Below are 22746 nucleotides of genomic sequence, written 5' to 3'. Positions count from 1 at the left end.
CGAGAGATTTTTCGTCTCTTAGCAACAAAGCCAATAATAAAATCCCTCGCTGAGGCTTTGAAAGCGTCCCTTACAGGTGAGAGGGGCATGGAATGGGTTTGATTCAGCACAAAAAATTAATCAAAGAAGGTGGTAAAGTAGGCAATACATTTTGGGTCCAAGAGGAGGGCATTATTAAAACGCCACCTTTTGGGACCTGTAACCTTAGGTAGAATCTCGAGACCAATTGAAACAGGGGCATGATCTGACAATAAAATGGGATCAATCTCCGCATGTGTAAGGGTTTGTGAGATAGAATGAGAAACAAATACGTAATCAATTCTTGATTGAGTTTGATGCGATGGGGAATAAAAAGTGTACTCTCTGGTGATCGGATTACAGAGACGCCAAGCGTCTAAAAGCTTGTGTTGAGTTATAGCTCGTACAAATGATTCCTGAGATTTGTTAGGAATATAGGAAGCTTTGGAATTCCTGTCTACAAACGGGTCAAAGGTCTGGTTACAGTCGCCAGCCAAAATGAAATTTTCCTCCATGCAAAGGGTAATTTGTTTAGCCAGCGTGGACCAAAAGGAGGGTTCGACACATGTAGGGGCGTAAACGTTAAAAAGAGAAACGGGAACTCCCTTCAACGACAATTTAACATTCAACCATCTTCCATTTACATCTGAATCTTGAGCCAATAGTAAAAGCGGGAGGGACTTACGGCAAAGAATCATCACTCCATTTCGTTTACCATCACCTGGGGAAAAGAAGACTTCCCCCACCCAACCCCTTGGCAACTTTAATGATTCAACATCAGAGAGGTGAGTTTCTTGCAAAAAAACAATATCAGCATCTAGCTTGGCTAAGTGGGTCAAGATTCTTTGCCTTTTGATGGGAGAAGTTAAACCCTTAACATTCCATAAAATCAGTTTCAAAGGCGTAGGTATTCAAAGACAAAACATAATGCAACCATAAAGCAGAAGTCCGATTCAATACGAGAGCAGTGTAGAATAAGAAAGGGGTAGAGCAGAAAGGAAGCAATTTGTCCAGTGACATAGTTAAAATGAAAAGATGAATCAAAGAGCCAGAGTAGGAAAGGATAATCAAAGATCACACCAGGAAGGAAGGGTAAGCCAAGTGGATAGGTGATAGGGAAGTATAGAAATGGTTATGACAAAAAGAATAATCAAAAAGATTAGATAGGATTAAATGAATAGACGGGGAACATCTACTGACGAAAAACTACAATCAATCAAAGAAAAGCAAAAAACAAAAAACACAAAAGAGAAAATAGCTAAGGGAGGACAAAAAGAAAACATACCTACAAAGTAAGAATCAGGAATATGCGGGGGGTGGAGCCACATGGAGTAGGCAGTGCGTCTGAGGTCGGCTGAGCGGAAAGTCGGGGAGAAATCACAATACAACGATGAAAATCTGTGGAGACAACAGAAAAGATAATCCTGTAGAGCCAACATTAAAACACATAAATGTAAAATACAATGGATCGGGCAAAAACCGAAAAACCAACAATAGCGATAAAGAACCAAGCACAAAAATGCAACTTCGTGAAAACGGCATCAAGGAAATCAAATTCTACCGGGGATACATTTCTACAATCTTTAAATGTGATAAGAAGGTTGACAATGTCTGAAGAACCTGTGGAAGAAGAAAAAGGAAAAAGGAAACCATTCAAGTGGTCGATGAAGAAGAAGGTCCGGAGGAGTCCATAGCAACTGTTTTGCAGGAATTAATAAAGCTTTGTAAACGAATTGGATCTTCATATGTCGTTGTTCTATTGTTATATGTAACTTTGAAGAGGCACGGATGGAAAAGACCAAATCTGGCCCCCAAGGAGCGAAGATCTGCTCTCATATTGAGGAATGCTTTACGCCTGTTAGCTGTAGCTTTGGCGTAGTCTTGTGTGAAAAATAAAGACGAGCCTGACCATGTAATCCTCGGACGAGCTTTAACTGCTAAGAACACTTTCATCAGATCAGTATATTCCAAGAAGTACAAGATGACGCCCCTTGGTTTCTGCGACGGGTTGGCGTGGGAAGGAGCTCGGCCCAACCTGTGAGCTTGTTGAATATTGAGCTGTGTCCCTTCTGATAGGTGAAGAACTTTGGGGAAAAACGATTTAAAGAAGGCGATCAGGTCTGACCCTTCAAGTCCCTCTCCCAGGCCGTAGATGCGCAGACTGTTCCGTCTGTTGTGATTTTCAAGATCCTCAACCTGTTTCTGCAACACAGAGACTTGAGAATGTAGATGAGAAACGACTGAACAGGACTCTTGTAGAGAGGAAACAGACTGCTCAACAGTAGAGATCCTTGCATCTAGTTGGGACCAATTCTCAGTTAAAATTTGCAGCTTGGTATTAGTCTCTTCCATAAAAGGTCTGAGGGCCCTAATCTCCTCGAGCAGTAATTCCATCGATACAGGTGAGGTCGACTTGGGCGGCGAGGGAGGGTCTTTTTTAAGACGTTTAGTGTGAGATTTACCAGTAGCTCCAGAAGAAGGATCCATAGTTACGTTTGAGCACTGAGACGTAGTCACTAAAGGGATGACAAGCTTAGAAAGTTCCGTAAAAAGCTTTGAGTTTTTAATAAAAATATGCTTCTTGGATGGAGAGATACGCTTTCCTGTTGTTCTTCCCATAAAATGCTGATCTAAAATTCCCACCACCAGGTCACGATGAGTGCGCACCACGTGTGATCTGTGAGGCGCACTGCGAAAGCACCCAGTAGCCGCCACGAACACTCTTCCCAAAAGTAAAAAATATCGATGAGAGTGTGACACAAATACCCAACAACGTGCCTTGAGGCAGCAAAGATGAGGTGCACATGTGGTTCAAATACAAGGGCTTGCAAAGCGCATTGAAAACAAAACCAAAGAAAAAATCAGTGCAGAGATAATATTGTAATGTTTCCCAGTCAGCAACGTCAAAGCATCGATGAAAGAGCTCCACAAGGTTTTCCTCAGAGTCTCAAAATGGCCACCGTGCTTAGTTTCCTCAGATTCCCAGCAAACCCCCAGCAACACTCTACAGCCTCAAACCCCAGTGTAATGAGGTGAATCCCTGTCAAAAACAATTGTAAAAGCAGACAGGAGGCATGGGAGATAGTTAGTAAAAGTTCTGATGAAGGATCCACAAATCCGCTGTAAAAATCAAAATGGCGGCCGCGAGAGGACGCGACCAATAAAGGAGTTAAAACGCATACTTGCTGGCAAAAAATAAGGGCTTCGTGGGTAACAAAACGATCCCCGGGTCTTCATCTGCACAAATCTGCTGCCATTGCGGGTCAGCCCGGTCCAGAAGCGTGATTCCTCCGTAGACCACCGGAGAGCTTCACCCGAGCACCGCCATCTCCATCGGGCGCCAAGCCACGCCCCCCGTATAAATCAGTTCTAGTCATCTATATTCTAATTCAAGCACTTTGAGGAAAAGATGTACCATAATATAGCAGTTTCTTTCAGAACTTGCTGCTGTTCTTTGGACTAGAAATGTAGATAGCATTTTGACAGTGAACTTTTCCATAGTCAATAGCTGCCAAATACTGCCACTTTAAGCCGTATTTGATCTCTTGTCAGGAGATTTTAGATTTTGGAATAGTGTGATACAGGCAGCTAGAACCAGCTGAGTGATAATAGCTAGTGAAGAGGTCACATGCGTCATCAGGAAAGAAAGATCACCGAAGGACAACCAGAGGCTCCCTCAGAAGTTGGATATTGATTTATAGACTCGAAGTGGAACAAAGCATCCTTCTAAAAGAAACTGTGTGGTCCTACATGCCCACAAAATATGGAACATGTTGCCCAGCTGGGTACATCTTGAGCACCTGGCCTGTGTTTCTGCTTATATGACTCCTAACCTGACCAGTGTAAGTTTTCTTATATGTAGGATATGCAGGATGTATGTTGAGTCCTTCCAAACACGGGTATAGTTCTAAAGCCATTCTTACAGATAGGATGCTAGCAGTTTTATCTCCCAATGTTTACTTCATTTTTGATGCCCATAATACAATTCAACCTGTAAAGGTGGTAGTTTGTTTTTTATCACACGCTGCCCTATGCCTACTGCAGTTTATCTTCCTTCCATTGATAAACTCCCACTTTGGCACCTATGTTAACTGCACATGTGCAATTGCACCACATTATTTTGATTATTCATTCGAATGTCATTGGAACATCTAAGTAGATTTTAAAAGTATTATGTTGTCTATAATAATTGCATTTAATCTGCGACTCTATCCTTTAAAAGCAACATTTTCATTGTTGATTGTGTTTTTAAATTGTTATACTATAAAAAAGCTTTTAGATGAAGGGTAGTAAACTGAATACAGAAATCTGAATTGAGCAAAGATGGGTATATAAACAAAATACCCATACAAAGTGCCAGTTGCTCTGTAAATATGATTTTAGACTAAGTGTGTTTCAGTCCATGCTGAGTCATAGGTTTCAAATGATCAGTAAACATGGCGCACACATGTCGCTTTTGATAGGCTGTCATAAGGTAATCCTATACTTTACTTTTACAGCAAAGAAACAATCAAGTTTAGAGGAGCCGCTAACTAGTTGTGCTGCCTCCGGTCCAGGTAGGGGCTCCAGCTTCAAGGAAGAGAAGGTACACACAGAGTGCAGGTATGGAAATCTTGATCTGTTTGACAATGGCAAATATAAGAAAGCAATTTCAGAACCTTTTATATAGAGCATAAAAATATTTAATCCTGGCTCATAAGTAAAGCACAGGGGCATGTGTTAAGTGTGACTAAGTACATTGTTGAAAATATCTCTGCAAACTGACGGATGTGGGCTGTAATCTCCATAGATAAACGCCAACGAATAGCCTTCTGACATAGGCATGTTTTATACTTGCCTTTTATAATACTTTACAATTACAGACAAGGCGGGACACAAGAATCCTCTTTATTTTCATAACGTTCTATATTGTAGGATCTTCATTGATGGTCATAAAAACTAGAATATTCGCACTTGCATGTAGGAGTCCCAGAATACTTTTAAACATATAAATCATTTCTTTATATGATGGAACTATGTATTTTTAAAAATGCAGATACACGTATTGCAGAATATTAAAGATTGATTTTTGTGAATTTTTTAAAATATTCTTCTCCAAAATGATGTCTAATTAAACACAAAAAAGGAAACAGTGCAGTACAGAGCCTAACCTTTCTGACTAGCGAACAAGGAAAAAGCAAGCACAATTAAAGGAAAATGCAACTAGAGAGACAGCATGGCAGCATCCATAGAGATGTAGAAAAACAAAAAGTGCTTGTTTGAGGAGCCTGCAGCTAACATATCACATCATGTTATTTACTGTCAAGTGCTCCACTGCCTCATTTCTTTTTCTGGCTCGTGGGAGAAGCATCTCTCAACACTGATAGAGTTTTTGTCATATTTTGTTTAGAGGATTATTCCCTATTACCAAAGCTTTTTTGGATTCTCTCAACATGTTTAACATCTGTGAGTATTCCCTACCTTGTTTCTTGATTAATTTCAGTAATATTGGCTGTTTCTTTCCACTCTGCTTTCATCATACCTTCATTGTTTGTGAAAAGCCCCTCATAGGAGGGAGAAAGGTGCATGTAACTGACACAGAGTATATGTGATTTGTAGTCCATCTTCACTCTCAGTGGAGGACTGCTAATGTTGTCAAAATCTTTTTCAAAAATGAAACTGAACGATACCAAAGATCTGATAAACAACAAGGTGAAGCATTGGCTTGATAGAGCTAGGGATGGGCTCCTTCCCTTGTGCCTCAGTTCTCAACCCATCAGAACTCTCACAGTGGTAGATGGCCACAGTGGACAAACTCAGATCCCCAGTGACGGAGCAGCTTCTGTGCCCTTCACACCAACCCTAATGCGCCAAATTACTTACCTGCGGGGGTGACAGAATCCATGTAAGTCAGTCCACACATTCCGGGCAGGTCAGCCGGCGAGCGCAGCTCCGTACACGGGCCGACAGGCTGTCTGGGTCGCCTATGTGCCTGTGAGGCTCGCTCAGCTACTAGCTCCATAAACCACCACTTTGCCGGCCGCTGCAGTTATCCTATGTTTTAGCCACCATCCGCGATGGTCCGTCGCCCTGCCTGGGCCCAGCTGTGTGTTGGCGTCGCAGAGGCTGAGATCTTGATTGCAGGAAGCACTGCAACATTCAGCAAAACGAAACTGAAATTTCCCAGAGTCTGGTCGCAACTTATCTCACTCGACTCCATTGGGAATGGCAAACGTGTGCGTGCCCCCTGATGCCCCTCAGACTCACTCAGGCTCACAGCAGGTGCAGCTCAGAGCGGAGCTGCGCAGTGGGCTGCTGCGGCCCCCGCAGTCCGTGGGGGGGGGGGTCATCATTAATTTAAATTTACCGCCGCGTTCAGAGGTTTAATTTACCTGAGGCCTGCTGCGCAACACGCTGCTTGCTTCTGCTTTCAGCGGCCGATTAGTGCTGAGGCTGCGCAGAATGCTGGGGCGGGCCGCAGGCGAAAATAGTGATCATTGGTCCATGTCGGGACCCATACTTCAGAATTTGCCAATAAGGGACGGGCCGGACTAATAACATATTTTTCAATCGGTCATTGGTAGCACTACTTTGATTTATTGGTGTAAGCTGAGGCAGGGTCTAGGACCCAGGTGGTTTCTGGCAGTGTGTGTCTAATTATAGGGCGGGCGTCTGCGGCACACAATGTGAAGCATAGTAACGAGCGATATCAGCTCCTCGCTGCGACGGGGAGACCTGAGTGAACTCAGTGAGCAGGCAGCAGCTAATATCGTGTATAGACCCGGCCCTGACAAATAAGTGCCGGTGCTAAGCACCGGAAAGCACCGGCACAAATTAAGCACTGTGTGGCCGTCGTCAGGGAATAGATTTTTGCATGTTGTCATTCTTAGAGTGACTTATAGTTTCGTTTTCACGATGTAACAACGCAAGTTTCCAACGTCATGTGGAGCTTCTCTGCCTTTTGAAAGGCTGTTTTTTCCCACATTTCAGTGGAGGGTGGGGGGGGGTGGGAGAGTCAGACCCGTTGTGGAGAGTGTAGCCTTGCCCCCTAGCTGTTCACACAGATCTTTCTCACCCGCTCGCACACATTGTCAAGAGAGGAGCAGGGAGATGCAGCCATGCAGGGGAGAAGTGTTATCACTGATTGTCCAGCAAGAAGAGCTTGCAGCACACAGGAAAGCTCATCACAGCGTGGACTTTAAACACCCTGCAAGGCTCTTTATTTCATGAGAGCGCGCCGGACCCAGGGCCAAGTCAGCACATATAACACTTGACAGTACAGCTTTGCATATGTGAAGCTGACACTTGGTCATAAGGAAGGAAGTACGTCAGGATAATTTCCTATTTAATGCAATAGACGCGCACACAACTGCCGGGTTTTTTTTTTCTTCTTTTTCAGGCAGTCACTGTAGATTTGACACTCTGCCATATTCCCTTTTATTGATGTTACTTTTGCTGCTTGGTTTTCTGGAAAGCCTGCCAGTTCAAGTGAACCTTTTTGGGTTTATCTTGAACAAGAGCTGATTAATTTCGATGTCATTAACCTGTCATCAAGGTAATTTGCCATCCTGCCTAAAGTTTCCACTTTATTGCACCAGCTATGGGCTTGCCTCGACAAATCCAATGAGGTTTATCTGCCTGGGGCACGTTGCAGTGAAATATGCCAGCAAACATCCATGGCAGGCGCGACTCCCAGTGAGATGAGCCGCTCAGACCACCACAGGACGGATCGATAGACTTTGGGTAGCTCCGATTGTGTTTATTGTAGTTAATGATGAGGTTCCATTTGCAGCTCTGTCATGAGGCTGTCATTGAGCCAAGGAGCACGAGCTGGTCATTTTATTGACTTCAAAATTAAGTCATAGAATGAAAGAATCTTATGTTGTATTCAAATCTTTGCTACTAGGCACTAACTTACTGAGCTATATTACTGGCATTCTAGACTGAAATGTAAGTGCAAGCGTCTTAATTCTTGTAGCAGCATTTTCCTGTTGTCGTTTTTATACTGTTAGTCAGCCCTGTGGTAGCTAGCATTGTCACAGGCACTATTATGTGAGAATCTGCTTGGAATGCAATTTATTTTCAAAATAGGGAGAGGAGAGGACTGTGCTTGAAAAAGCATGTTTAATGAAAGAAATGATTCCTCTTGAAATGGGAGGAACCGGCTAGTGTTGTGGATGGAAGTTCACGGGCACTCCAGAGGAATGGAGAGACATTCCAGTCATGGGAATGTTATTGAAAGAGATATTATTAATGTAATATAACAACATACCTATTTCTTGTACGGGATCAGCAGGCTAGCAGCATGTAGGAGTATTCACGCTTTTAGCATGTCCCTGTGAGAGGCACCTGTTTAAGCAACACAGGCCCACTGGCCAGGACGTGGGGGTGTACAAAGCATAATATAAAGGTTGATAGTACAACTTGGCTCAAGGGGACCTGAGATCTTTTATTCAATCACTACACTTGGTGCATTTCTTCCTTCTCCCTCCTTTTTGTTCCTTAATTTTTTTCCTGCTCCTTTCATCCTTCCTTTAAGTTCTTTCTTTCTTATCCTTAACACTGCCTTCTGCTTTTTTTTCATTTTCCTTTCTTCTTTCTAGTCATCCATCACACATAGTTTGCTTCCTTTTTCCCTCTATCCTTCATTTCTTCCACAATTTCTTTTTTTCCTCCTTTCATCCATTACTCATTTATTTCCTCACTCCAGACCAGTACTCCCCTTCCTGCCTGCATTTATTGTTGCCTTCCTTAATGTATTTTTTCCTTCATCCCTCTCTTTCTTTCAAGCAGCACTGTACAAGCACATTCTCTTTAAGGTGGGAAGCTGCCTCACGTCCTTATATTACCTTTCCTAAGGCTGCATTTTGACCTTTACTCATATTCTGTAATTCAAGTTGACTTATAAGTTGTTGTTATAGACTTTCCATATTTTATATTATATTATATTGATTTGCATAGCGCACTAATCACCCAAGAGGGTATCCAGGTGCTTGGGCATTGGGCACACCTGTAGGTGTGAGGCACTTGAGGTGTTTATGTGAAGAGCCAGGTCTTCAGCTTCTTGCTGAACTCTAGAAGTGAGGAGGTGGCTCTGATGTGTTGAGGCTTGTGGATGTGGATAGAGCCAATAAAGGAAGTGGGGGGAGCCATTGGTGAAAGTGGGTGGAGCCAAGGAAGTGGGTGTGGTCTCCTAAAAAATGGGAGCACCTGCACTTCATATTTTACAAATTAAGCACTGGGTAGATCCTATTCATGATCTGATGACTCTACTCTTTATTGAGGACAATCACGGTACCAACATTCTCGCCATCACAAACAGGTACAGCATCAGTCAGGATGTCGATTCTCAAGCAAAAGCACTATTCAGCATCAAGGGAGCCAGCATTGTTAGGGCTTCTTTCCTATTCTAAAACTCTGAAACGACCTAGTGCTGACGCTTTCTAACTGCTGCAGCTTTCACATAATCCTCCTTCATGGAATGTAGCCATTTTGAGGCAGAGGTCGGTGTCTGCATACAGAAGACCTTACATTCTGTATAGAATAGCATAGCTCCTGCTCAACCTGCACTGGTTTCTGTTGCTGGTCCAGTGCTTCCACCAATACAACCAGAGCTTCCACATGGTGTAGCCTGATTTTTTCCCTCTCAGGCCCATTAATCATCAAACACTTGACCCTCTTCTGCCTAAGTGTAGAAGAAAGAGAACCCCCATCTCCAATGCCTCCGAATGCAGATACTGGCACAGACTCTGAATCCCTGTTCCACGTGATGCTGGCTAAGAGGGCAATTAAACGTAAGATTCCTCTGGAAACACCTGAGTCTTCAGTGTTAAAATAGATACACTGTGTTAGACCTGTCAGCCCTTTGGGTGGTCCCTCCTCATCATTATTTATTTTGTCCCACTTTTGCCTCAAACCCTGTTTGAATTTTTCCTTTTTGGGAACCACCAGACTTTTTAGTGTTGCTGCAGATTCAGGGAGCTATTTTAGCTACCCATGAAACTTCTGTCTGAGGGCCTGGAGCACAAAATGGTGGCCACCTGTGACATCACCAGCATCCACTGGAACCTGCAAGCACCTTCCAGAACATTCCAGAACCCTGTGACAGTTGGAGGCGGTTTAGAATGTTGGGAAGCTAAGACAGAGAGTTGGCAGTTGGAGCTGGCAGTTGGCACCTGACTGGTGAAGAGAGAGCAGCAGAAACTTGAAGGAGGAAGGAGTGAAGCAGCAGGGGTGGAAACTTGTGCCTGGAGTGGGGTCCATAAACCCACCCTTGATACTAGTCCCTACTGACTGAGCCCAGCCTGGAGCCCTGTGTGGGAAGAAGCAAGAAAAACCATCCTAAGGACCTGGACAGCAGGAACAGGCCTTAGAAACAGAGAACAGCAAGATCCTGACCTGGAAACTGGTTTCCCTGGAGTCCGACGTCGAGTAGCCTGAGACCTGGAGCCCGAGGTGGAGAAGCGGCGCCGACTGGAAAGCGGACGTCGTACCCGGAGCCGCCAGAGGTCGAGAGAGGGCGCCGTCAGAGGTCGAGAGGAGTACCAGAGGTCGAGGAGGAAGTCACCCGAGGTCGAGTGAGCGGCGTCATTGGAGGAGTGAAGTCCGCCCTCCGGAGTCGTCGGAGACCGAGGTGAAGTGTACCGGAGGTCGGGAGTGAGGATCGTACTCCGGAGTCGCCGGAACCTGAGAGAGTCGTGCCGGAGGTCGGGAGTGGAGGTCGCACTCCGGAGTCGCCGGAAACCTAAGGAGAGGAGCACCGGAGGTCGGGAGTGAGGATCGCACTCCGGAGCCGCCGGAAGTCGACATCGAGTCAAGGCCGGCCGACGTCATCGAAGTTGAGGTCGCCATCGGACCGGAGCCGCCCGAAGTCGACATCGAGTAAAGACTGCCCGACGCCATCGAATCGGAGGTCGAGATCGAGCCGAGGCCGCCGACATCGAACCGGAGCCGCCTACCGGCGTCGTCAGGAACTGACATTGTGCCGAGGCCGCCGACATCGAATCGGAACCGCCTCACGGCGTCGACACGACTCCAGCGGCGTCGGAGCATCAGAAAAAGGGCAGTAAGTGGAGTAGAGGGCGCCTAAGGCCCTGTGGAGACCTGAGAGACTGCTCTAAGGGGCTAGGGAGGTGCTGGAACCAACCTGACTGTGCCAGGGGGTGAGCTGAGACTAATTTAGAGGGGTTGTGTGGAGGGAGAGAGCCAGGTCTCTGGTATTCCCCCCTTGATCTACCTCAGTTTAGGCCTCAGCCTTGTCCAAGCCAGGGAGTAGACACCCTCAAGCCTTCCACATCCCCACAAGCTGTGCCTGGGCCAAATCAGCCCTTAGGAATTCAAATGTGATCTGATTCTATGAGTGTCACTGTCAGCTTTTAAGTATTTATTAGGGGCACTGTATTTATTGTATTTAACCTATTTATTGCTTCACTGTATTTATTGGTCCACAGTATTTATTGATGCACAATATTTATTGGTTTACAGTATTTATTGCCTCGAAATATTTAATTGCCTGTATGTACTGCACTTATATTTATACCTTCCTTATTTATGATCACCCCTATTTATTGAATCATTAAGCCAGTATTTATTTGACCTGCACTATTTAAAAAGTTGTATATGGTGATTGTGTTATTATTTATCTAATCAGCAACTAAGAGAAAAAGAAGATAAAGAAAGATATTTTCATAATTTTTACGGTGTAGAGTCGTTTTTGGAACGGATGCACGCATGGTTATTGTTTGGGTATGTCGTATGCTTAGCACGGAGCCTGATTCCTGACCACTCGAGCCAAGCTACCACAGTGTGTCTGGGAGAACACCACCACCCTTCCAGTGTGGGAGTGTTTTTCTAACATAATTGGTGTTCAGTGGTGGGATAGAGCTGTGCCTACGTATACTCAACAATAACTGTGGGTAGTCCATAGGCCTACACCGGGAGTTTTCTCAAAGCGGCCTTCCTAATTGTGGGTTTTTGTTTTTTTCCAAATTTACTCTGGTGGTGGGAGGAGGTATTATTAAAGGTACCCCCCTGCATTGTTACTGCAAATAACTGTCCTCTGACCTGAGTGGGCAAGATGGAGTTTGTACTAGAAAATTTAGAAACGTACACTGTGGCCCAACTCAGGGAGTTTTGCCAGCGGGAGGGGGTGTATTGTCCCCCAGGAGCAAAGAAGGGTGCACTCCAAACCAGCTTAAGGGCTTGGGGGGAGGCACGCCGAGAAAGCAAGGCTGAGGAGGAGGACAGGGATAGAGAGCCCGACAGTGAGGGAGCTGGTTTGTACCAACCGGAGGTGGGGAACCTGTCAGCGGGGCCCAGGACACTTTCCAGGAAGGGCAGCAGTGCCTCTAGCGGTGGCTTGTCTGAAGTGGAGTTAACAGACCGGAGGGAGAAAAGGCAGCTCACATGGGACTTAGCAAGGCTGGAGAAGGAGAAGGAGGAACAGAGGATGGCTCATGAGATAAGGCTGAAAGAAATAGATCTTCAGATCCTGAGAATCGGGGCACACCCTGTACCTAACGGTGGCAGCAAAGACCAAGAAAGAGAGTTCACCAGGGAACCCAAACCCTACCTGCCAAGGGACATAGTAGCTAGCTATGGGGCGGGTGATGATATCGCCAAGTGGCTAGCGGCCTATGAGGTCTCGTTAAGGGCCCATGGGGTTCCAGAGAAGTACTGGGGTGGGGGATTGTACAAGTACATGCCTCCAGCTGGTAGGGATGCGTTATTGGCCCTCGAAGAGGATGAGCAGACCCACTACCCCACCATGAAAGTGGCGCTCATAAGGAAGTTTGGACTGACACCCGAAAAGTACAGACAGAAGTTCAGGGGTAGTCACAAACTGGGCACACAGAATTGGGTGGACTTCCTGGACTATGCAAAGAAGGCACTAGAGGGTTGGATTCAGGGCAGTGAAGTGAGGAACTACGAGGGGTTGTTTGACCTTGTACTGAAGGAACACCTGCTTGAGAAATGTTTCCCTGAACTGCGGCAACACCTGGTGGATAGCAAGCTGACCAGTCCCCGGAAGCTTGCTGAGGAGGCGGACATTTGGGCTAGTACCCGGGTGTCCACAAGGGGGACTGGAGGGGATACTCAAAAGGCCGGACAGGGCGCCCCCCAGAAGAAAGAGGGAGGGGAAAAGAAAAAGGAGTTCTCCAAAGGCCCCCAAAATAATTTCCAAGGAAAGGGAACAGGATTCACCCCTAGGGCTAACCCACCCAGAAACCCTAATCCTGGCCAGAGTCAGCAGCCAAGGGTTGTCCATTGCTACGAGTGCGGTGGCGTTGGACACTATAAAGGAGATCCGAAGTGCCTGAAACGACCACCCCCTCCCATTGGAGGAAAGACCCCCGGAGTAGCTAGTGTAGTGCTCGGGGAGGAGATGCCCTTAACTAAGGGAAGGGAGTGGGCGGGTGTCACTTTAGTGTCCCTGGGAGAACGGGAGATGGTGCCTAAGATCCAGGTGCCCGCAAATACCGTAAAGTATGGGCAGTGGGTCACCATCAACGGCCAAAGAGGGGAGGCTCTGAGAGACACAGGAGCCAGTATGACTATGGTGCGTAGCCAACTGGTGTCTCCAGAGCAGGTAATTCCCGATGTACTCCACCCAGCCGCGATGGCTGACGGCAGAACAGGCCACTATCCAGTGGCCGAGGTTCCCTTTGAATGGGGGGGGGGTTGCAGGTTCACTTCGAGTTGCCGTAAGCCCTGCCGTGCCAGTCGATTGTCTGCTGGGGAATGACATGGAGCACAACGCTTGGAAGGAGGTGGAATACCGGACTCACACGGAGATGCTGGGTACACCTGATTGGGCCTGTGTTAGCACAAGGTCCGCGACTACCCGAAGAGGGAGTTCATTTCGGCTGGAGCCTGGAACAAAGGCCCAGCCAGCTGCCAGTCAAGGGAAGAACCGAGGACAGGAGGAGCCTGCCTCGGCGTCCCCACCCCGTAGGACGGATAGGCCACCGGAGGTGGTGGACCAGGAGTCTGCGGTGGGGGACGTTACCAACCTGGAGGACCTACCCATCCCGGCCGAGTGGCACGTGGAGGGAGGCCCGTCCAGGGAGGAATTCTGCCAGGGCCAGAGGGAGTGCCCTACCCTTGAGGGGCTGAGGCGACAGGCCGAAGCCCAGGCAGCAGGGAACGTTGAAGGGAACTACAGTGTTTACTGGGAGGATGGCCTCCTCTACAGTGAACCCAAGGCACCCCTACACGGATCGTCACGAGCCTTGGTAGTCCCTCAACGTTATCGAGCCTTCCTTCTGGAGTTGGCTCACGAGATCCCCTTGGCAGGACACCTGGGGCAAGACAAGACCTTCGCCCGTCTTGTCCCACACTTTTATTGGCCTCAAATGAAAGTGTCGTCCGATACCTACTGCCGGACGTGTGTCTTGCCAAGCCAGTGGGAAAACAGGGGTGAAGCTGAAAGCTCCCCTGGAACCACTTCCTGTCGTTAGCACCCCCTTTGAAAGGGTGGGCATCGACATTGTGGGTCCGTTAGATCCACCGACTACAGCTGGTCACAGGTTTATCCTGGTTCTGGTGGATCATGCCACACGGTACCCAGAGGCAATACCTCTGAGGACCATAACAGCACCTGTTGTGGCTAGGGCCCTGATGGGAATCTTTACCCGAGTGGGTTTTCCCAAGGAAGTTGTGTCCGACAGGGGGACCAACTTCATGTCAGCGTACATGCGGGCCATGTGGAAGGAGTGTGGAGTGACATACCGGTTCACCACTCCTTACCACCCCCAGACAAATGGTCTGGTGGAGAGGTTTAACAAAACCTTGAAGGGCATGATCAGAAGTCTGCCTGAAAGCCTGCGGAGGAAATGGGACGTCCTCCTACCCTGTTTACTTTTTTCCTACAGGGAAGTGCCACAGAAGGGAGTGGGCTTCAGCCCCTTCGAGCTTCTGTATGGGCACCCTGTACGTGGACCTCTCAACCTGGTGAGAGACGGATGGGAAAGAACTCCCAGAAAGCTTCCCTAGGATGTGGTGAGCTACATGCTGGCCTTCCGGAGCCAAATGGCTAAGTTGTGGAAGCAAGCTTCTGACAACTTGGAAGCCAGCCAAGCAGTGATGAAGGCATGGTATGACCACAATGCTCACCCGGTGGAGTTGGAGCCTGGCCAGAAGGTGTGGGTGATCGAACCGGGAGAGCTTAGTGCCCTCCAGGATCGCTGGTCAGGACCCTTTGAGGTGTTGGAGAAGAAGGGTAAGGCTACCTACTTGGTGGACCTGAAGACCCCTCGTCAGCCCCTGCGGGTGCTGCATGCCAACCGCCTCAAACCCCACCACGAGAGGCCCGAAGTCATCTTGATGATGGTGACTGACGGAGGAGAGGACGTGGAAAGCGAGCCTCTCCCTGATCTGTTTGCGTCTCAAGAGAAGGATGGGTCGGTGGAGGGAGTGATACTCTCCCCATCTCTAACTCCTGAACAGCAGGAGGACTGTCGCCAGGTCCTGGGGCAGTACTCCTCGTTGTTCTCCCTTGTCCCGGGTAGGACTCACCTGTGCGTCCATGACGTGGACACAGGAGACAGCCCACCTGTGAAGTCCAAGATCTACCGGATGTCAGACAAGGTGAAGACCAGCATTCATAGTGAAGTCACTAAGATGCTGGAGCTAGGAGTGATCGAACCTTCTAGCAGCCCCTGGTCCAGTCCGGTGGTGTTAGTACCAAAAGCTGCACCACCGGGTGCCCAACCAGAACTGAGGTTCTGTGTGGACTATCGGGGACTGAATTCAGTGACCAAAACTGATGCTCATCCGATCCCTAGGGCGGATGAATTGATTGACCGGCTGGGAGCTGCCCAATATCTAAGTACCTTTGACCTTACTTCTGGGTACTGGCAGATCTCTTTGACTGATGGAGCAAGGGAAAGGTCAGCCTTCTCCACGCCCAATGGCCACTACCAGTTCTGTGTGATGCCCTTTGGGCTCAAGAACGCACCTGCCACGTTTCAGCGCCTGGTAAACCAGATCCTCACCGGAATGGAGAGTTTCTCTGCTGCTTATCTGGATGACATAGCCGTCTTCAGTAACAGCTGGGAGGATCACTTGCGTCACCTGCAAGCTGTTCTCCAGGCCCTGAGACAAGCTGGATTGACGATCAAGGCCAGCAAGTGCCAGATCGGGCAGGGGTCGGTAGTGTACCTTGGACACTTGGTGGGTAGGGGAGCGGTGCAACCCCTCCAGGCGAAGATCGAGGCCATCATGGCCTGGGAACCCCCCAAGACTCAGACTGAGGTCCGAGCATTTTTGGGCCTCACGGGATACTACCGCCGCTTCGTGAAGGGGTACGGTACCATCGTAGCCCCCCTCACGGAGCTCACGTCCAAGAAACAACCTCGACGGGTAGTCTGGACGGAGGCTTGTCAGCAAGCCTTTGAGAGATTGAAGAAAGCCATGTGCGAGGCCCCGGTCTTAAGGGCCCCAGACTTTTCCAAGGAGTTCATTGTCCAGACAGATGCATCAGAACATGGCATTGGGGCAGTGTTATCGCAACTCAACGAAGAGGGTCTGGATCAACCCGTGGTCTTCCTATCCCGGAGACTACTTCCCAGGGAACAGAAGTGGAGTGCAATAGAGCGTGAAGCCTTTGCAGTGGTATGGGCTCTGAAGAAGTTGCGGCCATACCTGTTTGGCTCGCACTTCCTGGTTCAGACCGACCACAGACCCCTTCGTTGGCTGATGCAAATGAAGGGGGAGAATCCCAAGTTGTTGAGGTGGTCTATTGCCCTACAGGGAATGGACTTTCAGGTGGAACATCGGCCTGGAGTGGACCACGCCAATGCAGACGGTCTCTCAAGGTATTTCCGCCTTAGTGATGAGAACTCCCAAGGGGTTGGGTAGCTCTCCCCACTTTCAGCTGGGGGGGACGCGTGTTAGACCTGTCAGCCCTTTGGGTGGTCCCTCCTCATCATTATTTATTTTGTCCCACTTTTGCCTCAAACCCTGTTTGAATTTTTCCTTTTTGGGAACCACCAGACTTTTTAGTGTTGCTGCAGATTCAGGGAGCCATTTTAGCTACCCCTGAAACTTCTGTCTGAGGGCCTGGAGCACAAAATGGTGGCCACCTGTGACATCACCAGCATCCACTGGAACCTGCTAGCACCTTCCAGAACATTCCAGAACCCTGTGACAGTTGGAGGCGGTTTAGAATGTTGGGAAGCTAAGACAGAGAGTTGGCAGTTGGAGCTGGCAGTTGGCACCTGACTGGTGAAGAGAGAGCAGCAGAAACTTGAAGGAGGAAGGAGTGAAGCAGCAGGGGTGGAAACTTGTGCCTGGAGTGGGGTCCATAAACCCACCCTTGATACTAGTCCCTACTGACTGAGCCCAGCCTGGAGCCCTGTGTGGGAAGAAGCAAGAAAAACCATCCTAAGGACCTGGACAGCAGGAACAGGCCTTAGAAACAGAGAACAGCAAGATCCTGACCTGGAAACTGGTTTCCCTGGAGTCCGACGTCGAGTAGCCTGAGACCTGGAGCCCGAGGTGGAGAAGCGGCGCCGACTGGAAAGCGGACGTCGTACCCGGAGCCGCCAGAGGTCGAGAGAGGGCGCCGTCAGAGGTCGTGAGGAGTACCAGAGGTCGAGGAGGAAGTCACCCGAGGTCGAGTGAGCGGCGTCATCGGAGGAGTGAAGTCCGCCCTCCGGAGTCGTCGGAGACCGAGGTGAAGTGTACCGGAGGTCGGGAGTGAGGATCGCACTCCGGAGTCGCCGGAACATGAGAGAGTCGTGCCGGAGGTCGGGAGTGGAGGTCGCACTCCGGAGTCGCCGGAAACCTAAGGAGAGGAGCACCGGAGGTCGGGAGTGAGGATCGCACTCCGGAGCCGCCGGAAGTCGACATCGAGTCAAGGCCGGCCGACGTCATCGAAGTTGAGGTCGCCATCGGACCGGAGCCGCCCGAAGTCGACATCGAGTAAAGACTGCCCGACGCCATCGAATCGGAGGTCGAGATCGAGCCGAGGCCGCCGACATCGAACCGGAGCCGCCTACCGGCGTCGTCAGGAACTGACATTGTGCCGAGGCCGCCGACATCGAATCGGAACCGCCTCACGGCGTCGACACGACTCCAGCGGCGTCGGAGCATCAGAAAAAGGGCAGTAAGTGGAGTAGAGGGCGCCTAAGGCCCTGTGGAGACCTGAGAGACTGCTCTAAGGGGCTAGGGAGGTGCTGGAACCAACCTGACTGTGCCAGGGGGTGAGCTGAGACTAATTTAGAGGGGTTGTGTGGAGGGAGAGAGCCAGGTCTCTGGTATTCCCCCCTTGATCTACCTCAGTTTAGGCCTCAGCCTTGTCCAAGCCAGGGAGTAGACACCCTCAAGCCTTCCACATCCCCACAAGCTGTGCCTGGGCCAAATCAGCCCTTAGGAATTCAAATGTGATCTGATTCTATGAGTGTCACTGTCAGCTTTTAAGTATTTATTAGGGGCACTGTATTTATTGTATTTAACCTATTTATTGCTTCACTGTATTTATTGGTCCACAGTATTTATTGATGCACAATATTTATTGGTTTACAGTATTTATTGCCTCAAAATATTTAATTGCCTGTATGTACTGCACTTATATTTATACCTTCCTTATTTATGATCACCCCTATTTATTGAATCATTAAGCCAGTATTTATTTGACCTGCACTATTTAAAAAGTTGTATATGGTGATTGTGTTATTATTTATCTAATCAGCAACTAAGAGAAAAAGAAGATAAAGAAAGATATTTTCATAATTTTTACGGTGTAGAGTCGTTTTTGGAACGGATGCACGCATGGTTATTGTTTGGGTATGTCGTATGCTTAGCACGGAGCCTGATTCCTGACCACTCGAGCCAAGCTACCACAGTGTGTCTGGGAGAACACCACCACCCTTCCAGTGTGGGAGTGTTTTTCTAACACACTGCATTTAGGAGTTCAAGCATAACCCTTATTGCTTCTGATCCATGGGATTACAGAGTTAGCAGATTAATATTTGACTCCAGTTATTACGTGAGTTGTCACTCCATGTCTGTTTAAAACACTAGAAAATTATCCAAGCAGGATCTGGGATTTCTTCCGTCTCATTCAAAGACAATGCTCCCTTTCAATATCAGCAGTGAGAACGAGGCATGCTTGTGCTAGTGAGATTGCATTGTACAAGATAGGGAAAGTAAATGAGTACAGGTGGTAAAATGGTGTGCGGTGCTATGGTTCTTTTGGACTCGTGTGACAGTTCCCTTTGGAGAAACTATGTAGAGGTTGCTGAGGAACTTCATAAAGAACCAAGGTCAGCCTTCTCCACGCCCAATGGCCACTACCAGTTCTGTGTGATGCCCTTTGGGCTCAAGAACGCACCTGCCACGTTTCAGCGCCTGGTAAACCAGATCCTCACCGGAATGGAGAGTTTCTCTGCTGCTTATCTGGATGACATAGCCGTCTTCAGTAACAGCTGGGAGGATCACTTGCGTCACCTGCAAGCTGTTCTCCAGGCCCTGAGACAAGCTGGATTGACGATCAAGGCCAGCAAGTGCCAGATCGGGCAGGGGTCGGTAGTGTACCTTGGACACTTGGTGGGTAGGGGAGCGGTGCAACCCCTCCAGGCGAAGATCGAGGCCATCATGGCCTGGGAACCCCCCAAGACTCAGACTGAGGTCCGAGCATTTTTGGGCCTCACGGGATACTACCGCCGCTTCGTGAAGGGGTATGGTACCATCGTAGCCCCCCTCACGGAGCTCACGTCCAAGAAACAACCTCGACGGGTAGTCTGGACGGAGGCTTGTCAGCAAGCCTTTGAGAGATTGAAGAAAGCCATGTGCGAGGCCCCGGTCTTAAGGGCCCCAGACTTTTCCAAGGAGTTCATTGTCCAGACAGATGCATCAGAACATGGCATTGGGGCAGTGTTATCGCAACTCAACGAAGAGGGTCTGGATCAACCCGTGGTCTTCCTATCCCGGAGACTACTTCCCAGGGAACAGAAGTGGAGTGCAATAGAGCGTGAAGCTTTTGCAGTGGTATGGGCTCTGAAGAAGTTGCGGCCATACCTGTTTGGCTCGCACTTCCTGGTTCAGACCGACCACAGACCCCTTCGTTGGCTGATGCAAATGAAGGGGGAGAATCCCAAGTTGTTGAGGTGGTCTATTGCCCTACAGGGAATGGACTTTCAGGTGGAACATCGGCCTGGAGTGGACCACGCCAATGCAGACGGTCTCTCAAGGTATTTCCGCCTTAGTGATGAGAACTCCCAAGGGGTTGGGTAGCTCTCCCCACTTTCAGCTGGGGGGGACGCGTGTTAGACCTGTCAGCCCTTTGGGTGGTCCCTCCTATTCATTATTTAATTTTGTCCCACTTTTGCCTCAAACCCTGTTTGAATTTTTCCTTTTTGGGAACCACCAGACTTTTTAGTGTTGCTGCAGATTCAGGGAGCCATTTTAGCTACCCCTGAAACTTCTGTCTGAGGGCCTGGAGCACAAAATGGTGGCCACCTGTGACATCACCAGCATCCACTGGAACCTGCTAGCACCTTCCAGAACATTCCAGAACCCTGTGACAGTTGGAGGCGGTTTAGAATGTTGGGAAGCTAAGACAGAGAGTTGGCAGTTGGAGCTGGCAGTTGGCACCTGACTGGTGAAGAGAGAGCAGCAGAAACTTGAAGGAGGAAGGAGTGAAGCAGCAGGGGTGGAAACTTGTGCCTGGAGTGGGGTCCATAAACCCACCCTTGATACTAGTCCCTACTGACTGAGCCCAGCCTGGAGCCCTGTGTGGGAAGAAGCAAGAAAAACCATCCTAAGGACCTGGACAGCAGGAACAGGCCTTAGAAACAGAGAACAGCAAGATCCTGACCTGGAAACTGGTTTCCCTGGAGTCCGACGTCGAGTAGCCTGAGACCTGGAGCCCGAGGTGGAGAAGCGGCGCCGACTGGAAAGCGGACGTCGTACCCGGAGCCGCCAGAGGTCGAGAGAGGGCGCCGTCAGAGGTTGTGAGGAGTACCAGAGGTCGAGGAGGAAGTCACCCGAGGTCGAGTGAGCGGCGTCATCGGAGGAGTGAAGTCCGCCCTCCGGAGTCGTCGGAGACCGAGGTGAAGTGTACCGGAGGTCGGGAGTGAGGATCGCACTCCGGAGTCGCCGGAACCTGAGAGAGTCGTGCCGGAGGTCGGGAGTGGAGGTCGCACTCCGGAGTCGCCGGAAACCTAAGGAGAGGAGCACCGGAGGTCGGGAGTGAGGATCGCACTCCGGAGCCGCCGGAAGTCGACATCGAGTCAAGGCCGGCCGACGTCATCGAAGTTGAGGTCGCCATCGGACCGGAGCCGCCCGAAGTCGACATCGAGTAAAGACTGCCCGACGCCATCGAATCGGAGGTCGAGATCGAGCCGAGGCCGCCGACATCGAACCGGAGCCGCCTACCGGCGTCGTCAGGAACTGACATTGTGCCGAGGCCGCCGACATCGAATCGGAACCGCCTCACGGCGTCGACACGACTCCAGCGGCGTCGGAGCATCAGAAAAAGGGCAGTAAGTGGAGTAGAGGGCGCCTAAGGCCCTGTGGAGACCTGAGAGACTGCTCTAAGGGGCTAGGGAGGTGCTGGAACCAACCTGACTGTGCCAGGGGGTGAGCTGAGACTAATTTAGAGGGGTTGTGTGGAGGGAGAGAGCCATGTCTCTGGTATTCCCCCCTTGATCTACCTCAGTTTAGGCCTCAGCCTTGTCCAAGCCAGGGAGTAGACACCCTCAAGCCTTCCACATCCCCACAAGCTGTGCCTGGGCCAAATCAGCCCTTAGGAATTCAAATGTGATCTGATTCTATGAGTGTCACTGTCAGCTTTTAAGTATTTATTAGGGGCACTGTATTTATTGTATTTAACCTATTTATTGCTTCACTGTATTTATTGGTCCACAGTATTTATTGATGCACAATATTTATTGGTTTACAGTATTTATTGCCTCAAAATATTGAATTGCCTGTATGTACTGCACTTATATTTATACCTTCCTTATTTATGATCACCCCTATTTATTGAATCATTAAGCCAGTATTTATTTGACCTGCACTATTTAAAAAGTTGTATATGGTGATTGTGTTATTATTTATCTAATCAGCAACTAAGAGAAAAAGAAGATAAAGAAAGATATTTTCATAATTTTTACGGTGTAGAGTCGTTTTTGGAACGGATGCACGCATGGTTATTGTTTGGGTATGTCGTATGCTTAGCACGGAGCCTGATTCCTGACCACTCGAGCCAAGCTACCACAGTGTGTCTGGGAGAACACCACCACCCTTCCAGTGTGGGAGTGTTTTTCTAACATAATTGGTGTTCAGTGGTGGGATAGAGCTGTGCCTACGTATACTCAACAATAACTGTGGGTAGTCCATAGGCCTACACCGGGAGTTTTCTCAAAGCGGCCTTCCTAATTGTGGGTTTTTGTTTTTTTCCAAATTTACTCTGGTGGTGGGAGGAGGTATTATTAAAGGTACCCCCCTGCATTGTTACTGCAAATAACTGTCCTCTGACCTGAGTGGGCAAGATGGAGTTTGTACTAGAAAATTTAGAAACGTACACTGTGGCCCAACTCAGGGAGTTTTGCCAGCGGGAGGGGGTGTATTGTCCCCCAGGAGCAAAGAAGGGTGCACTCCAAACCAGCTTAAGGGCTTGGGGGGAGGCACGCCGAGAAAGCAAGGCTGAGGAGGAGGACAGGGATAGAGAGCCCGACAGTGAGGGAGCTGGTTTGTACCAACCGGAGGTGGGGAACCTGTCAGCGGGGCCCAGGACACTTT

General features: G+C 48.9%; 1 protein-coding gene across 2 annotated transcripts in view; it reads left to right on the top strand.

The window, feature by feature from the left end:
• The window catches only part of ARMC2 (armadillo repeat containing 2), a 486620-nt gene that overhangs the window by 135933 nt on the left and 327941 nt on the right, over positions 1 to 22746 (top strand). For both annotated transcript variants that reach the window (XM_085611202.1, XM_085611201.1), the window contains exon 5: positions 4518 to 4620. In XM_085611202.1, coding sequence (XP_085467328.1) covers positions 4518 to 4620 — 103 coding nt within the window. The remainder of the gene's footprint in view (positions 1 to 4517; positions 4621 to 22746) is intronic.

Source organism: Triturus cristatus, chromosome 6 (genome assembly GCF_964204655.1).
Source record: "Triturus cristatus chromosome 6, aTriCri1.1, whole genome shotgun sequence".
NCBI classification, from domain to species: domain Eukaryota; kingdom Metazoa; phylum Chordata; class Amphibia; order Caudata; family Salamandridae; genus Triturus; species Triturus cristatus.
The sequence above is the reverse complement of the archived record's forward strand: the minus strand, read 5'-3'. Positions and strand labels throughout refer to the sequence as shown.